A 19,644-nucleotide genomic window follows, 5' to 3' on the forward strand; every position below is an offset into this window, starting at 1 on the left:
GTTTTGTTTAAAGCTTTTAAACTGCTGGTGTTTTTTTACTTAAAGAAAATGTACATTTATTTTAGATGTTTGCTGTTTTCCTTCATTCATTAATTTTTTTAACCTGTATTTGTTTTGTTTATTTCTAAACAGGCCACGGTACTGGTTACCGTCACAGAGTGAAGTCATGGCCAGTTTCAACCTTCACCGGGCATCAACACCAACTGGTCATGCCACCAGAGTCTCCTGACAAGAAGGTATTATTATTCCTCCAGTTTATGAAGAAAACGGTTGATGTTGGTGAGGACTTTCATGCTAAAGAAATGATGTTTGTTGTTGCAGTTTGTTCTGATTGTCGGAGACTCCCATCTACGTGCCATTGTAGATGGTGTGGTCCGGATGCCAGAGGAACCCTTTTCCTTTGGCTTCATGTCGACCCCAGGGGCTGCTGCCTCTGCACTGCGGACCGAGGTGCTGAACGCTGTGCTTCCTCGGGTCCCTGACGCCGTGTGTCTTCTGGCGCCCTGCAACAACCTCAGAGCCAGCAGGACCATTGACGAGGCTGCCGCCGACTACGCCGAGCTCCTGCTCAGCCTTCACCGCTGGAGTCCCAACGTAAGCTTTTTTCATGCCTTGATTGGTTCTTCCTTCTTAATAGTAGTAGTAGTAGTAGTAGTAGTACATTAGCTGGTCTAATTATTAGATTATATGAGCTTTCAAATAATGTATTGTAACCTGTATATGACTTTTTGTTTTCTGCAGGTTTTTGTTGTTGACTTCCCTCCCCGCCTGGACTGTGAGGTGTCTTACCAGAACTTCCTTCGCCAGGCATACCGCCGCGTGTCTGCGGATATGCGTACGTAAAAAAGTTCTTAGATTAAATGGAGTTACATTTTTAAAATGTTATATGTTCTCTGTAAGCCGTTTGAATAAAAATGTACCTCAATATGCATTGAGGTGTAGTAATGAATAAAAAGTCATCATTACATGTATGGAGATTATAATGTCTGTTTGTTATTTTTTAGATGTGACGTACTTCTCAGCTGAGGAGTACTTCCCCCTCAACCGGCCGCAGCTGTGGGCCAGAGATGGTGTAAGTAGAATATCCTTGTGTGAAGCTGCAGCTGCTTTTTGTGGCTAAAACTTTGTCTCTGTAAATGAATTTGGTTATGTAATTTCTGCAGATCCATCTGAGCGATGACGAGGGGATGTGGATCCTCGTTCGTGTGCTGTGGTCCGCCGCCATGCAGCAGCTGGAGACACCACCACCAGCACCCCCGGTCTCTCCCAGGCCTTCACCGCCAGCTAGGAACTTCACTCCCAAGCTGGTTGTGACGGGAGAGGTCCCTGCTCGACAGTCACCTGACCCCTTTCAGTGGCAGCAAGTCAGTCATGGCCGCAAGGTAATTGTTACAGTGTAATGTGTATATGAGACTGTGAAAATTAGATTTTTTTTCTCAAGTGTTTTACAATTTGATTAATGCAATGTAATACAACTTTTCATTCCAGACGAGCCAGCCTGGTGAACCCTCCCAGTCCCCGGGTTCAGCACAGCCTGGGATGGCTCAGCAGCAGGTTTGTTACTTTACAAATACTTTAGGATGTCTTAATTGGTTCTTAATGTATACTTTGTGTATGTGATAAGACATGTAGTCAGTGGATTTTTCTTTTTGTTTCACAGGCAGAGGAGAGCTTCTTTCCACTGAACCCAGTCTGGTTCAGCAGCGCAGCATTACATGCTATGGAGGAAGTTTCTCCTTCTGATCTGTCTTGCCCAGTGGACTACCAGCCCTCTCCAAAGCACAAGAGGGTAATTTGAGTGATTTACATTTATCTATTATTTTAGGGTTTGTTATAACTGTCACCTGATTCCCAACAGTCAATAATGCTAATACTTTTCAAAATAAGCATTGATACTAATGGTAGTTGAACAAACTCAAGCTATTCTCAAACATATTTTTAATTGTAATTCAGTGGGTGACTTGTATAGCTGTAGTGATTAAAGCTTAATTGATATGTTTTCTTTCATTGTGTAGGCGGCCTCCTCAGCGTCAGCCAGACGACCCAGGGCCACAGCTCGACCCCCCCGCCGACCCCGCCGCCACCGCTCTCCAGTGAACAATGTATGCTACTGTTTCTCACAACTACCACAGACACCATACACTTCCAGAATAGTCACTAGATACACATTACTAGACTGTCCACTCTGTCTGACATTTGGTTTTCATGTCAACAGCTGGTTGGATCACCCCCATCCAGAGCGTCCTGGAGTTCGGAGGAGGAGGAGGAGGCCCCTTCCAGCCCAACTTCTTTGCCTCAGACGGTATGTGTTCATCTAATCATTTAGTCTAATTTGTTTTCCAGAAGTAGCTTTCAGAACATTAACAATATTAATTGTTTTTTTAATGAACTCAGCTACTGTCATTCTCAATAGTCATACATGTCCAGTGAATGCACTATGTAATGACAAAGGTTCAATCGGTCCTTTTCTTTGTGAAGTCTCCAACAGTGACCCCGGTGAGACGGCCCTGGACCGGGGAAAGGCAGCCCTCGGGCTCCCCACCTCCTGTGGACGATGTATGTTACTTTAATGTGTTTTAACTCAGACATGTCTAGATTATCCACACTGTCTGGAGTGTAATGTTTTTTGTCATCTGTCAACAGCTGGTTGGATCACCCCCAACCAGATTTCCCTTGAGTTGGGGCGATGCAGAAACCCCCTGCTGCTCACCAGCTGCAAAGGTAAATTTCACTCCACCTGAATTAAGTGCATTGTTTCATTAAAGTCTTCAGTTTCACTGAATGTGTTGTAATGTGTTCTCAGATGGCCAAGCTTAAGACGCCGTCACCAGTTGCGCCATCCTGGACCATTAGAGATGCAGGCTGCGACCCTCCCTCCCCACCTAAGGTATTTTCTTCCCTCCCATCCACACACAAAATGTTTACAGTACAATGAGCTACATCTAAATTAGGGTTTCTCAACGGGGGCGTTCTAAACTTTGTGGGGGGCGCTGGGAGCGTGAGGGCTGAGAGGGGGGCAGTCAGGCAAAATGCGGGGTGCCACAACTTGGCTTGTAGCATTTGAGCTCTACTTTTTCAACTTTAATGGTTTCCCAACTTTTTAAGTGCAAATAACCAACATAAATAACCTACTTTTCAACTTATTATTTCCCGCAAACAGCCTATAACACTCATAATGCGGGAAATTCCCGCACACATTTCAAACCAACTATAGTGCATACAGGTGCGCTGCGTCAGACACAGTCTGACTTAAATGACACACACCCACACACATCTTTGTTTGTCTAGTTTACCCATACTGAATGAAGTTAGATTTTTTTATACCAAGTACAGCCAAACATTAGTGTAGGCTACAGGCTGAAAAGTATAGCAGAGCTCCTATGACTGCTTGTCCTTTTTTTTTTTTTTTTTTAGCGCCGCCGTCTTTACAGGTGAAGCACACGCAAATGTCCGCCCGACTTTACCCAACAGTGCCGATCTATGGTGATTTTTTGCCGCCACCTTAATAGTTGCAGCGTGCATGTGGGGTCTTCAGATATAGCGTCTTGCACAAACACCCCGTTTGAAGAGGGAAGCCCGTAAACAGCGGCGATCATGTCAATACAAACTTACTTACTTTACCTTACTTATTATTTTACCATCATCTTCCGCCCTGACGCACACAAGCGCACCTTGCCTGCATCAGTCTGTGCTTGGGGGAAAAAAAGAGAAAAAAAGTCTGGGGAGGGGAGCTGTAGCCTACCTTCAATGGAAATGTGAGAGTAGTGTAACATTAAACTAGGGATTTCAAATGTTTAATCAAAGAGGAATATGCAAGTCCGCTGCTTTTCCCCGCAGTCCCTGGCCATGTGCATTTGTTCACAATGAAGCCGCAAAAAATCAATACATGGAGTGGTGAAATAAGTTTTTTGAAATACATCCACCTTATTGTTCCACATTGTTCGCCGAGATAATGTTTCTGAAATTCAGTTTACCAACTTTTCGTAGTCCAATATGTTGCCTCATGTGTAAAGATTAATTGGTATTATCTTTTGTTGTAGACGCCTCAAACACCGACTCCATCATCAGCTGCTTGGCCCTGGTTTATCTCTGATGCACCCTCCACCTCTCATACCCCAGCTTATGAAGTAAGTTTCTCTATTCCCCAGCCAACACACACTGGACATTACATTTGGGTACATCAGGGGTTAAATAAAGTGTCTTTGTGTGGTTTACTTCAACTCAAAAGCACAATAAACAATGAAGGATATGTTTTATCAATGGTCAGTTGAAGAGAGTGTGCAAAACAGTTGTTTAAATGTAAATGTTAAACAATAATAAAGCAAAATATTGTGATTGATAAAATTCGTAACATAATTATTAAAATGTTTTTATGATCACATTATATTATTAATAATTAAGTAATTAAACAAAGATTTTATGAACATTATTATTTTGGCAAGTACTTCAACTGACCTTGTGTGTTTAAGATATGTATGCAGAGTGGTTGTAAATATATTGTTTAAAATGTTTATATATTATGTCTGGTTACATCTTAGAGAAAGCCTTTACTGTTTTTGAGTTAGTTTAAATCACATAAATTATACTGCTAGCACTACTGCTATAGCTGCTACTACTGCTGGTGGTAATAATAATAGTGATGTTAAGTAATCAGGGAAATTATAATGCGAATGAGCTAATATTCAGTGGTTTTTGACATAATCTCAGGAATTATTGAAAAATGAAATAAGTACAAGTAATGGATCAAAGATTTTATGATCATTATATTATTACTTATTATATATACATATACCTTATACATATACACATATATATATATCCATGTATATATGTCAGTGGAGGCTGGTCCATAGAGTCAGAGGAGGTTGGTCCTCTATTTTTCAGAGGCAAGAGGAAAATCAACATATTTTTAAAGGGATAGTTCACCCAAAATTCAAATATCAGTCATTGAAACTTCTCCCAGCCCTTAGTCCACATGAGGGTGAGTAGATAGAGTCCTCCGTGGCTTCTCTGAGTTACAGCGGGGCTCCGTGCAGCACTGCATGTCCATATGACGGTTGAGAACGGAGCTCACTTTTCTTCGTCCAAAAAACATCTAAATACCTCCATAGTGCTCGTCTGTAATGTCCCTCTTGTATCGAAGCCCCAACATGAGAAATTGTTCAGAAAAAAGCTTGTTTGTAGCGGAAGATCCCAGTGTCTCAGTTCACTGCTCTTCATGTGTCCCGGCGGATTTCTCATGTCGGGGCTTCATGTCGGGGCTTCAATACAAGAGGGACATTACAGACGAGCAGCATGGAGGTATTTGGATGTTTTTTGGTGTGTCTTTTTGAATGAATAAACGTGAGCACCATTCACAACCATTATATGGACAAATATTGCTGCGCGGACCCCACCGTAACTCCGAGAAGGCATGGAGGACTCTGAAAATTCTCCCAGCCCTAAGTCCACATGAGGGGGAGGACATCATGAGTGAAATTTGAATTTTGGGTGAACTATCCCTTTAATAAAGACTAGCTGGTTGAAATAAACCTTTACCAAATCATTTATAACATATTTTTTAATCTCTTTTATGGAAGAAAATCCACTTAAAACGGTTCAACAGCGCCGCCTGCAGGCGGAGGAGACAGATCAGTCTGTGTGAGGAGCAGGGAGCAGGAAGGGGGGGGCTATAGGAGGACGGGGGGCTTCTGTCCTCCTCTACAGAGCGATTTTATATCTATCGCTCTGCTCCTCTAAGGAGGACGGAGGGCTTCTGTCCTCCTCTAGACACCTGGGGGCGGGATCTCCTTCCATTCACTCAATGCATTTAGGATTTTTTCCTCTCTACCAATCAGCAACCAGAACACAATATTAACATCAGATCGGTCCAATGACAGTTCTCCAACCCCCCCTTGGTTACTGTTGCTATGTGCACCAAACTTTTACTCCCAGCCGTGCTGCTCATGCTGCTCATAGTATAAATACAGAGTTTTCAGTGATATTGGCATCGATTGTAAAGGAAATATCAGCAGATTTCTGGATCAAGGAGATCCTGCCCCCGGAGGACAGAAGCCCCCCGTCCTCCTCGAGCCCCCCCCCTTCCTGCTCCCTGCTCCTCACACAGACTACTCTGTCTCCTCTGTCCTCATCTAGCCCCCACAGACTGCTCTGTCTCTCTCTAAAAAATAGAGGACCAACCTCCTTTTTTTTTGTTAATACTGTCAACATCCTGAAATTTCAATGTGGTGAAGGTAGGTCTTTCAGGGGTTTGTCAACTTTGATCAACAAGACTTTAATGGACATGTCACACAGAAAACTGATAAACCAATGTCAGGAACACGTTTTAATGATATAAAACATAGGTATTAATTTCACATTGATAGGTTATAGTCAAGTATGCAGTGTCAATTCTACTGGTGGTACTACTACTACTAATATTAATGATAATAATAATAACAATAATCATCATTGTGTGGAAGGTTCCTTTATGTAATTATCTTCAAATGACACAGACGTGTGTTTAAGCAAACTGATTGTCAAATATGATGTTAAATATACATTTTAAAGTGATAGTTAAGCTTTTTTGAAGTGGGGTTGGATGAGGTATAAATTGCCATCAAGTGTAATATCTGGCCCCCGACTGAGAAGCACTGGTGCATCATGCTGCACCAAGACACAGGTAGTAACTGTTGTGAATGAGGGACAATTAATCAGCATGTTTTTCACTGCATACGATAAGTCTCAAAACATACACCAGTGTAAGAGTATGATATAAAGTAAAAAATTCCAATGCATCAGCCGGTTGGATTTTTTTTTTTTGTATTTGAAACTAGCCATCTCACCTGCAACTCACTCAGTACTCACTCCAAGTGAGTGAGTGATACAGCATTCATTCATTGTGGAGCCTGTCTGTGTGTAGGAGTAGCCTACTGAGTGAGTTGCAGGTGAGGTGTTTAGTTTTAGATTTAAAAAAAAAAAAACAGAAACCCTTTTTCTGATACATTGCAATTTTTTTTTACTTTAGATCATACTCTTTACAGGTGTATTATTTTGAGACAGGACTTCTCATAGGTGGCGAAAAATATGCTGATTAATTGTCCGTCATTCATAACAGAATACTGCCTGTGTCACGGTGCAGCGTGATGCAGCTGTGTTTCTCAGCAGATATTATACTTCATGTTTACCTCATATAACCCACTTAGAAGAAAGCTGAACTGTCCACCTAACTAGGGCCGGGCGATATGGACCAAAAGTCATATTCCGATATATTTAGTCTGAATATCGATATACGATATATATCTAGATATTTTTTCCGCAAAGTGAGAGCAAATGTTCAGTCAAAGCCAAATATGACAAGTCACAAGTAGTTTTATTGAAACCGGCTATTTCAGTGAACAGTTTCAAAATCAAATGAATAAATAATAAACAGGTTTCTTCACCTGGTTCATGAATAAATGTTCAGCTGCTCAAATAACAAAATGTAAACATAAATACTGCCTGACAAGAGTACCTTTTTTGAAATCACAGTAATGGAGTAATGGTGTAATGCAGATAGCTCCAGATCAGCAGCCTGAATGGAGCAAGGATCACAGTGCAAATTTGAACTATATCGATATATGCGATATGGTCTAATTCCATATCCCATTAAAAAATATATCGATATATTTTTTATATCGATATATTGCCCAGCCCTACACCTAACTGCATTATTTATACTTGTAACACTATTATAATAATAATAATAATAATAATAATAATAATAATGATAATAATAATAATAATGGCAATGCTAATGTGAAACAAAGTAATGCTAATGGTAACAATCCTTTTATAACATAATTTCAGGTTCCGGCCAGGACAGAGCAGCAACGTGTTGAAACTGTGAGGGCCAGTCATAGTCAGAGAAACAAGAGATACAAAAGATTCTCCAGAAATAAACAGTGCACCTGCATGTCTCTGACTTTCCTGGCATACCAGAATGAGGGCAGTCAGTTCAACAGGACTGCCCTCGACAAAGTGATGGCACAGGGAGACTCACTCTATGTTGGAATTAAAGAGCAGCTAATTCTGGACAAAACATTCCAAAATGACCACCTGACATTAGAGGAAATGCCAAAACAGGTGCTGACAGACACAAATATGTACAATGTCAACATGTCCTTTGCCAGACTAGGCCCCCTTAAAGACCAACCACCCACCCCAGGAGGAACTGAGCAGTTTGGGCGATCCCTTGCCACACAGCTAGAGTGTCTGTCAGCAGAAGTCAGCCAGGCTTTACTCATGATAACTCCAGAGTGCATTGCAGTTTTCCGTGATAAATCAGGGAGGTATGGAGTCTTTGATTCACACACGAGAAATGCAGCAGGCTTACCACACCACTATGGAACTGCAATCATGATGACCTTCTCTGAGCTTAGTGACCTGGCTGACCACCTGCACAAACTGTTTAAAAATCGTGGACCTCATGCCAGCTACGAGTTTGTGCCCATTTCATTTGACGCTGTCAGTCCCAGTGAACAGCCTGAACAATCAGCTGCCCCAGCCAATGACACCGAGCCTGAAACTGTCCCCAGCCCAACACAAGCAGAGATTCCAGCAGCTCACATCAACACTTCCTCAGCAATCCCACAAGTTGTCCCACAAACAGCAAATGCCTCCAAGCTGAATAGGGAGCGACGACAAAAAGCCGGGCGGAAAGCAAGTGACGGCAAAGACAAACATGCACCGTTGTCTCATGAGCCAAGGAGGAAAAGAAGAAGAAGAAGCACGGAATCTGAAAAAAACAAGTACGCCACCTGTCCAGAATTTAGAATGAAAAGAATTCAGGCTGCAAAAACGAAATATGCACAAAACAGTCATCATCACAAACAACGGCTATTGTCATTCAAGCGTTATTATGCAGATCCCCAAGTTCAAAGCAAAAAGAACGAAAAACGCAACCAAAAATATGCAACAGATCCTGCTTCCCGTAGCAGAGATAAAAAAAAGACAACTGAGAGGTACAAGGCAGATCCCGCTTTCCGGAGCAAAAAGAAAAAATACATAAGTGAGAGGTACAAGGCAGATCCTGCTTTCCAGAGCAGACAGAAAAAATACATTAGAGAGAGGTACAAGGCAGATACTGATTTCCATAATAGACAGAAAAAATACATCACCCAGAGATACAACATAAATCCTGAATTCAGAAAAAATCTGAAAAAGTACATGACAACCAAGTACGCATCCAACCAGAGCCACAGGCAAAAGAAAAAGGAAAATCTGAACACCAGATACCGTAATGACCCAGAGTTTAGACTACGCTGCATACAACGCGTTAGCCAGCATAGAATTACCAAACTGGCCACAAATGCTGCCTTTTGCATTCATCACAAGATACAAAAAGCACTTAGAATTAGAAAAAAATACAGACACATTGTTAGCCAGGGACCTCCCCAGCCCCTGATGGATCCTGTGATGGAAGCAGCCATAGCGTCCTTCCGTGAAACCATTAGACATGGCCCTACATATGTCTGTACAATCTGTAACAGAACGATGTTCCCCAATCAGGTCAAGCCATGCAAGAGAGGCAAATATAGCAAACACAGTAAAATGGCAGCCGCATGCTTGACAGGAAACTATGTTCATTTCTGTGACAATGACTGCTCTTCCCCCTGCTCTGTTCCACAAGAGAGACTTCAGGAGTGGATCTGCCACACCTGTGACAACCACCTGAGCAGAGGCAGAATGCCACCCATTGCAGTAGCAAACAATCTAGAGTTAGCACCCATCCCTCCAGAATTGGCTATACTTAATGTGCTTGAAAGGCAGCTCATTGCTAAAATCCTGCCTTTTGCTAAAATAATCGCTCTGCCAAAAGGACAACAGAGAGCTGTACACGGCGCTGTTGTGTGTGTTCCATCAGAGATGGAAACAGTTGTAAACAGTCTCCCAAGGCCCAACACTGAAGCACAGCTACTGCAAGTAAAACTAAAAAGACGCATTAAATACAAAGGCCACCAATACTTCTACACCGTCAACATGAAGGATGTGCTAGCTGGCCTGGCTAAACTCAAACAGCTACATTCTGAGTATAAAAATGTGTCTATTGATGACAGTGCCACTTACGAGAGTCTACAAGACGATGAGTCAGCCGACGAAGAAGACTCACAGCACAACACTGCAGTTGCTGCGCAGCCAGAGCAGCACAGCACCCCAGAGCAGCACAGCGACCCAGAGGAAAATATAGAGACTGAAATAGACCTAGAAGAGGTGTTCAACAGCCAAAATGAGCCAGACCAGTCCAATGCAGCAGCACAGACTGAAATAGACCTGGAAGAAGTGTTCAACAGCCAAAATGAGCCAGACCAGTCCAATGCAGCAGCACAGACAGAGCAGAGTGACAAAGAAAAAGAGGAGCTGAGACCTGGTCTGGCTCTGGACACCTGCATGCAGCCCCCGGACATTGCACAGGAAATCCTTTCGTATGGTGATGGAATTTTCAGCATTGCACCCGCCCAAGGTAACAAACCAGTAGGTTTCTTCTCCATACCAAAATTAGAAGCCATGGCCTTTCCTGTGCAGTTTCCAACAGGACAGAACACTTTAGATGAAGCCAGAACCATCAAACTGTCCCCCAGCATGTACTTTAATGCCAGGCTATTTGCTGCAGATACACGGTTTGCCAGTGACCAAAGCTACCTTTTCTTTGCGCAGTTTGTCACAGAGACACACTTGGCCACCAACAGTATGTCAATTCAAATGCGCAAAGGAAAATCCAAAAGCAAGGACGGCCGCAGAGTTACCAACTCGATGCTGCAAGACAAAGAAGAGCTGGAGAGACTTATCATGGACAAGGATGCAACACGATTCATGCAACCCCTCAGAGGCACTCCAGCTTATTGGGAGAGAACACTGAGAGATGTCCACGCAATGGTCAGGCAGATTGGCAAACCGACGTTCTTCCTGACGTTTTCTGCTGCTGAGATGAGATGGCCTGAAGTCGTGCAGGTCATTAAAGCTCAGCAGGGTGAACTAGGGGACTTTTCAGAGCTCGATTGGAACGCCAAATGTGACATTCTGCGCAGCAACCCCATCACAGTTATGCGCATGTTTGAAAAGAGAGTAGACGCTCTGATGACCAGCCTCATTCTCTCAGCAGCAAAACCCATTGGTGAAGTGGAGGATTACTTCTACCGTGTGGAGTTTCAAGCCAGAGGAAGCCCACACATTCACATGCTGGTCTGGATCAAAGATGCACCCAGATTTGAAGAGGATCTTGACAGCCGCGTCACCAGCTTCATCGACAAGTACATATCGTGCAAGATGCCTGACCCCAAGAGAGACCCAGAGCTTCACAAAATTGTATCCGAGGTTCAGGTGCACAGCAGGAAACATTCAAAATCTTGCAAAAAAGGCAATGTTTCCTGCAGATTTGGCTTCCCTAAACTGCCCATGGAAGAAACGATGATCACTAGGCCACCCAATGAAGACAGCAACTCAGATGAAAACCCAGATCCAGCTGCACAATTGAAGGCGCAGAAGAGACAGCTATCAATGTTGCAAAGGGAAGCCAAGTCCAAGCTTAAGCCGCTAAGAGAGATGCTCATGCAACCAGACACGTCATTCAGCAGCTTCTCCGACATGCTCCGCCAATGCAACATGACAGAACAAGAGTACCTGCACAATGTCTTCCATCTGACAAGCAGCTATGTCGTGATGCTGAAGCGTGATCCAAATGATTGTTGGGTCAACAACTACAATCCGGACCTGCTACGAGCCTGGAACGCCAATATGGACATTCAATACGTGGTTGATGACTTCAGCTGCATAATGTACATGATGTCCTATGTTTCCAAGCCAGAGCACGAGATGACCGAATTCCTCAACTCGGTCATCAAAAACGTCAAAAAATCCAAGGTCAATGAGCGCGATGAGATGAAGCAGATCATGCAGGCGTACGCAAAGCACAGAGAGGTCAGCGCTCAAGAAGCTGCAGCTCGCACTTGCAGCTTACCCTTGAAGAAGTGCTCTCGTTCCGTTGTGTTCCTTCAGACTGATGAGGACGGTCTGAAAATGAGTCATCCCATCAACAGGCTCCAAAACATGGAACCAGGTTCGGAGGAGGTGTGGATGTCAGGAGTCCCTGAAAAGTACTTAGACCGACCTGTCGGACGACCGTTCGAAGGTATGTGTCTGGCTGAGTTTGCATCAGAGTACAGGGTAGTGTATGGCCAGCAAACTGAAAGCAAAAGTGCCATTCGTCTCCAAAATGAGAAAGGGTTCATTCAGAAGAGAACTGTAGGGAAACCAAGCATCATCAGATTTGCTCGCTTCTCAGAAAAGAAAACACCAGAGAAGTTCTACAGGCGGCTGCTGAAGCTTTATCTCCCTCACAGATCTGATGATGAGCTGACTGATGCACAATACCCCACTTACGAAGAGTTTTACAAGTGCGCCAAAAGGGGTGATAGGGACATCAGACGTATCGTAGACGCCAACAAGAAACGATACGAAGGAGGAGGCAAAAAAAATCGACGCGGCACTCCAACAGTTTCAGCAGTGTGGTCCAGTTCTCAATGCTTGGAACACCTTTGCACCCGAGATGGAACTGGACCGCTTGGAGTGTCTCGCCGAGCGCGAACCCTTGGAGACAGAGCATGAAGAAAACGAAGACATCCCCGACTATGAAGTCAACAACGATAGGAGGGGCTTCATGCCGATAATAGACGCACCAGAGTTGAGTCCAGACTACATGAGAAAGATGTATCAGAGTCTGAATGAGACACAGGCATCGATATTCTACAGCGTGCGTCAGTGGTGCTTTAAACGTGTCTGGGGCCATGATCCAGACCCGTTTTATTACTTCATGACGGGAGGAGCTGGCTGTGGCAAATCCCATGTCATCAAGTGCATTCATCAGGAGGCAACAAGGATTCTGCGTGAGCTCCCCAGATTCCGGGACAAGGCCGACATGTCCCAGCCTGCAGTGCTGCTGACTGCATTCACTGGCACAGCAGCCTTCAACATCTCAGGCAAAACGTTGCACTCCATCCTGAAGCTCCCAAGGTCCTTGAAGCCACCATATCAGGGCCTTGGAAATGCACTAGACGACGTCAGAGCGGCACTGGCCAATGCCGAGATTCTCATCATCGACGAGATATCGATGGTTTCCAAAGAGCTGTTTGCCTACGTCCACTGGCGACTTCAGCAGATCAAAGGTAACAGGAAACCATTTGGAGGAATGTCTGTCCTCGCTGTAGGTGACTTTTACCAACTGCCGCCCCTCGGCAGAGCCAAGCCACTGTGTGTGTATGAGGAGAATGAGTTCGATCTCTGGAAGGATTACTTCACAATGGTCAACCTGACAGAGATCATGAGACAGAAAGACGATCGAGCTTTTGCTGAACTCCTGAACCGCCTTCGAGTAAAGCTGAAGGGAGATCGTCTGAGCGATGAAGACCGGCAGTTGCTCACACAGGCAGTGGCTGATGGCAAGGATTGTCCAGCAGACGGGCTACACATCTACGCCACAAACAAAGAAGTTGACAATCACAATGTTGGTACCGTAGCCGCCCTCCACAAGAATGTTGTCGACATTGCAGCCCAAGACTACAGAAAAGACCCGAGAACAGGCTGCATGGTGAACTTGTTCGACAACTTCAAAGGAAGCAAAAGAGACTTGCCTGACAACATAATGGCTGCTCAAGGAGTACGCGTTATGCTGACCAGGAATCTCGACGTGGAGGATGGGCTTGTTAATGGGACATTTGGAACAATCGAGCACATTGTGATGGGTAAAAGTGGCCCAGAAGCTGCGAAGCTGATTGGGCTGCGGCTGGACAATCCTACAGCAGGACAGAGGTTCCGTAAAAAGATCCTGGGTCCCTCAGACGACTTGGTGTACATCGAGAGATTTGAGGAGAGCACGAGCAAGAAGGGAGTCACTCGACGTCAGTTTCCGATGAAGTTGGCCTTTGCATGTACTTCCCACAAAGTGCAAGGCATGACCATGACGTCGGCAGTCGTGTCCCTCAAACGTGTTTTCGAACCAGGAATGGCTTACGTCGCTCTGAGCCGAACAACTTCCCTTCAAGGTCTCACCATTACAGACTTTGATGAGAAAAAGATATATGCTGACCCCGAAATCAAGACAGCTCTGGAAAGTATGACTCATGCATCTTTCCAGAGTGCTAGACCCCTGTTGACTCTTTGTAAATCAATGGACCAAACTCTAAAGACTTTGACAATCATCCACCACAACACACAAGGACTTCCATCTCACATTGTGGACCTGAAAGCACATCATGAACTCAGACTTGCAGATGTGTTGTGCCTCACAGAGACACATCTGTCAGGGTCCTCTGTGTCCCCAGTTTTCCAGCTGGAGGGATACGACATGTTCACACGCAGCAGACAGGTGTCTTACAACACCTGTGTGGACATGGCAAAAAAAGATGGAGGTGGAGTTGCAGTGTACTGCAAAAGCGATGTTCAAGCAGAGCCTCGCAGATATATGCAAGATGTCACTGATTTAGAGTTTGTTGTTGTGAAAATCGAGGCTCCAGTCAAAGTGCTATTGGCGACTGTTTACAAACCACCAAATTTCAGTTTGGGAAAATTTCTGCCAAACATGAAAAGCCTCTTGGACTCACTGGAATTACTTAATCACGAGCCCATTGTTGTTTGTGGGGACTTTAATGAGGATCTCTTGTCAAAAGGAAAGAAAAGCATCAGAGATTTGTTCCAGTCCAGAGGTTACACTCAGTTGATCACAGACTCCACAACTGAAAAGAACACCCTGATTGATCACATTTATATTTCACATCCGGATAAGTGTCTTCAGTCAGGTGTTCTAGAAACATATTACAGTTATCACAGTCCAGTTTATTGTACTTTGACTGGGTAAAGCCTCTCCAGCCAACACATTCTGCCAAAAAAGTGCTAATTATGTCTTATGTGAAACAAAAATGTCATAATTTAACATTTCATTCAATGGTTTTATTTATACTATTTATTTATTTATTTATTGATCAATCAATCAATCAATCACAAATCATGCTGTGATTGTACATTGAATGTATTTTAACTTTATTTATTTCATGTTATTTATTAATCTATTTATCAATCACATATGTTGTGATTAACTTTATTTAATGTTATTTATTCCAGCCAAGTGCTGGCTTTTTATCTCATATCTACTGGCTCTGGGTACAAAAAAAAATGGCTGTCTCTGGGTGCATAATAATGCTGTCATCATTCTGGGTGCATTTCATTTAGTCTGTCTGAAAAAAGCAATCTCTGGGTGCATGATCTATTTATACTATTTATGTATTTATACTATTTATTGATCAATCAATCACAAATCATGCTGTGATTATACATTGAATGTATTTTAACTTTATTTATTTCATGTTATTTATTAATCTATTTATCAATCACATATGTTGTGATTAACTTTATTTAATGTTATTTATTCCAGCCAAGTGCTGGCTTTTTATCTCATATCTACTGGCTCTGGGTACAAAAAAAAATGGCTGTCTCTGGGTGCATAATAATGCTGTCATCATTCTGGGTGCATTTCATTTAGTCTGTCTGAAAAAATTAATCTCTGGGTGCATGTTCTATTTATACTATTTATGTATTTATACTATTTATTTATTTATTGATCAATCAATCACAAATCATGCTGTGATTGTACATTGAATGTATTTTAACTTTATTTATTTCATGTTATTTATTAATCTATTTATCAATCACATATGCTGTGATTAACTTTATTTAATGTTATTTATTCCAGCCAAGAGCTGGCTTTTTATCTCTTTGTATCTACTGGCTCTGGGTACAAAAAAAAATGGCTGTCTCTGGGTGCATAATAATGCTGTCATCATTCTGGGTGCATTTCATTTAGTCTGTCTGAAAAATCTAATCACTTGTATATATTTGGGTGCATTTTGTTTCATGGTTTGTGTAATTGTTTTCATATACATGTTGTGTCTAAGCATGCACCCATCGAGCAGGCTCCATGGGTGCATGCTGTCTTCATTTTAATTGTTAAGTGTGTAAACCAAATCTAAGTTACTCTACATACTAATTATGGTGTTATGTGTTGGCTGGAAATTGTCAGGTCACATGATAATGATCATTCTAATCAAGTCCAAGTCTGTATATATTTATGTATCTATTTATATATCTATTTATGTACGAATGTATCTGTTTATATCTATTTATTCAACTATTTATGTAACTATTTATTCATCTATTTAAATGTGTATTTATTTATTTATACGGGGTCAGCAATATCTGAGACATTGAGATGATGAGAAGGACAGTGCCAGTGTATTAATTCACATGTAAGACAGGGAGCTCAAGACAGGAAGCTGCAGCTGCAGCAGCTTTCTACACAGCTAAAAGAGGCAGACTGAGTAGGGACAGCAGTGGAGGAGGGCCGAGGACCAGGTAAAGGGAAACACAAGATTAAGTTTGATGTGAAACATGATGTTAATGTTAATCAACTTGCACTAGACCAATTGATTTTCTTTTTTCCCCCAAGTGGATGATGTCAGTTCCCACTGTGAAGATGCAGACCAAGCTGCTGGTGCAACCTCCTCCATCACAAAGTAAGTCTCTCTTTTTCTCTAAAACAATTAAAATGCAAATTAAGTTACCTTTATCATGTTTGTCTATCTATCAAGGAACCACAGACTGAGGAAGACCTCCAGAGGACCGCAGCTGAGGACAGTGCTACCCAGCAGACAGGTAAGTAGTCTTTAGCACTGTGTGACAAAACCACTGTGATAATGTCCAATGTAATATAATGTCTGTTGTAATAACTTATTTTTTGTCTTCATGAATACTCAGGTATTTAATGCCCTGTACTATTGCCACGCCTCCTCCTGCCACGTATGCCTGCATGTCTGAGGGGAAGCCATAACAATGAAGCTGCAGATGCCAAAGATGACAGCTGATCCAGGAAGAAGACCTCCAGAGGACTGCAGGGGACTCTCACCAGTAACAACAACAACAACAACAACAAACAAGGGAGGGATATTTCATTATTTTGTTAATTGACAGCAATTTTATTTTTTCCAGTTTATGATCAAATGTTTGCACAATGCTTTGAAACCTGTAACTTACTTGTGCCTTTTATGTTTCTGTAAAAGTGACAAAAGATCGAGGCAGAAAAATGCAAGAGGACCACAGTAGAGATGCCAAAGATGACAGTTGATCTAGGAAGAAGACCTCCAGAGGACTGCAGGGGACTCTCACCAGTAACAACAACTCAACAACAACAACAAGGGAGGGATATTTCATTATTTTGTTAATTGACTGCAATTTTATTTTTTCCAGTTTATGATCAAATGTTTGCACAATGCTTTGAAACCTGTAACTTACTTGTGCCTTTGCCTTTTATGTTTCTGTAAAAGTGACAAAAGATCGAGGCAGAAAAATGCAAGAGGACCACAGTAGAGATGCCAAAGACAGCTGATCTCAGGAAGAAGACCAGGACTTCAGGGGACTCTCACCAGTAACAACAACTCAACAACAAAAACAACAACAACAGGGGAGGGATATTTCATTATTTTGTAATTTAATTGCAATTTTATTCTTTAAGTTTGTGAACACGCCGTGAGAAGTCTACTTCTGTGATCAAATGTTTACACAATGATTTGAAACCTGTAACTAATTTATGCCTTTGCCCTTTATGTTCCTGTAAGAGTGACGAAAGATCCAGGCAGAAGAATGCAAGAGGACCACAGCAGATTTCCAGAGGACTCCCCAGAGGAAAGAACATCCCAACAGATGATGAGTGAGCAACACTTTCCAATGTGTTTTACTGACTGTAGTGTGATCAAATGATCAAGCAAGATTTGATTTAACTGTAACTTGTGCTTTATTAATCTAGAGAGGATGGCCACAGATCCAGGAAGAAGACCTCCAGAGGACCAGAGCTAAAGACAGCAACCCAACAGACAAGTAAGAGACATTTACCCGTGCATTGTCATTGATTTCATGACAATTGTCAATGTAGGTTGTGTCTGTGTATCTGTGAATAAATTCTTAAACATTTTGATAACTGTTACTGGACAATGTGTTAAATATTTTAGGGAGGATGACAACAGATCTTGGAAGATGAGGACCAAATACCAAGACAGCGAGCCAGCAGAAGAAAAGTAAGAGACATTTACCCACGAGTACAAAACTGTACTGTATCTTGATTACTTTAAATTGACTTGATTCATGTTGGTGTCTTACAGATGTTTTTTTGTGTTTGTGTATTTGCAGACAACATGGAAGATCATCACTGCCCTCTCGCTTAACTCAACTCTGCCTGCACCCTTTTTCATCATTTTTTGTGACTTTGTCACCCACACATTTGAGGTTGAATGGGCATAGGTTGCTGTATAAATAAATACTTGAAAAAGGAACGTTTGTTGTAGGTGTGCTCCTTGTACAGTATATAATGTCATAAGGTTACTAGTATTAATTGTTTGAAATCTCTGAAGAATCTCATCATAATGTACACACTCCGGCAGTAGCCCCGTGGCCCTTTTAAAATTTCCCGAGAGGAAATTTTCTAGTTATTATTATTTTTCCACTTCCGGCCGATTTTCGATGTGCTACTAGTCCTGCAACTCGAAGAGTTGCAGGACATATTATATATCAAAACGTGCGTCCTGATCGGGATCGCTGTGCTATTACTTTTCTCAACAGTTTACGAATTTTTCGCGACGTAGTCGCGAAAAACTGCGCAAAAATTTTGCATGTAAGTCAATGGGACGGGCGAAAAAAAAAAGACCGAAAAAGACCAATCATTGGAGTTTAACAAAAGTCTACTGCTCAGGCATACTTTCACCTAGAGACTCCATTTAAACTTTAAACAGTAGACACAAGTCTTGTGTATTGTCGCATTACTCCACGTTTTGATAGGTCATATAGTTTTTGATCAATCCCTGATCAATGACCATGATCATTTTTGGAGAAATTATGAGTTTATAATGGGTGTGTATTGCATGGAATGTTCGTGTCAGAGTGCGTGACATCATCGGTTAGAGTGGGAGAGAGTGAAGAAACATTCTGTATTTTTTCTGGATAAATTGCCACCACGGCCACAATTTACACTCTACAGACATAATTTTTTCAGAATTTGTAAGACAAACTTGTTATCTCTCATGTCATGTGCTCAAAATATCAGAGAGACTTACAGAACTTACAGAATCAGCCTCTGAGTGCGGCCACGTCTGTCCCTGCTCCTCATTGAGTCCAATACAAATATTTTCTGAGAGGAGCAGAACGGCCTGATGTTTTAAAACTGCCAGCGTCGCCAAAATATTTACTGTAGAAACACCAAATCGTACCGAAATTTTCAGTAAGTCCTTAGAGCAACGTTGATCTGTGTTTTGTTCTGATAGGAGTTACCGTTTTGTCATGCTAAGCCTAATTGTGAGGCCGGTTTAGAGGCAGAAAATGGCTCTTTTTCTCCACGTTTCTGTCTGTCTCAGCCTGCGGGGGCCCCTATCGCCGTGGTAACCTCTTTGATCCTCAGGCCAGAGCTCGTTAACTTCATAAACAATCCACCTGGCGCTCGTTTAAATGTTTATAAACACAGACACAGCTAAATCAGACTGACACAGGATGCAGCTACTAACTAACTATGTGACAAGTCAGTCACACACACACACACAG

General features: G+C 42.4%; 1 protein-coding gene and 2 long non-coding RNA genes across 3 annotated transcripts; all 3 read left to right on the plus strand.

Moving 5' to 3' along the window:
* The first annotated feature begins 1,155 nt into the window (after positions 1-1,155).
* LOC146960192 (uncharacterized) lies at positions 1,156-2,817 on the plus strand. Its single transcript, XM_085772547.1, has 8 exons — positions 1,156-1,382; positions 1,489-1,554; positions 1,661-1,789; positions 2,016-2,102; positions 2,239-2,302; positions 2,479-2,556; positions 2,644-2,721; positions 2,804-2,817. Exons 1-8 carry the CDS (start codon positions 1,188-1,190, stop codon positions 2,815-2,817), a joined length of 711 nt encoding a protein of 236 aa, XP_085628673.1. The 5' UTR covers positions 1,156-1,187.
* A 5-nt stretch (positions 2,818-2,822) lies between these two features.
* LOC146960193 (uncharacterized) lies at positions 2,823-9,746 on the plus strand. The gene is made up of 3 exons (XR_015035503.1): positions 2,823-2,887; positions 4,041-4,127; positions 7,828-9,746. It is a non-coding gene; the product is annotated as an uncharacterized LOC146960193 (long non-coding RNA).
* Positions 9,747-17,589: 7,843 nt separating this feature from the next.
* LOC146960194 (uncharacterized) lies at positions 17,590-18,386 on the plus strand. Its single transcript, XR_015035504.1, has 3 exons — positions 17,590-17,767; positions 17,864-17,934; positions 18,244-18,386. It is a non-coding gene; the product is annotated as an uncharacterized LOC146960194 (long non-coding RNA).
* The last annotated feature ends 1,258 nt before the right edge of the window (positions 18,387-19,644 follow it).

This window comes from Trachurus japonicus, unplaced genomic scaffold (assembly GCF_045865225.1).
Source record: "Trachurus japonicus isolate A0001 unplaced genomic scaffold, Traja_1.0 AP030621.1".
NCBI lineage: Eukaryota > Metazoa > Chordata > Actinopteri > Carangiformes > Carangidae > Trachurus > Trachurus japonicus.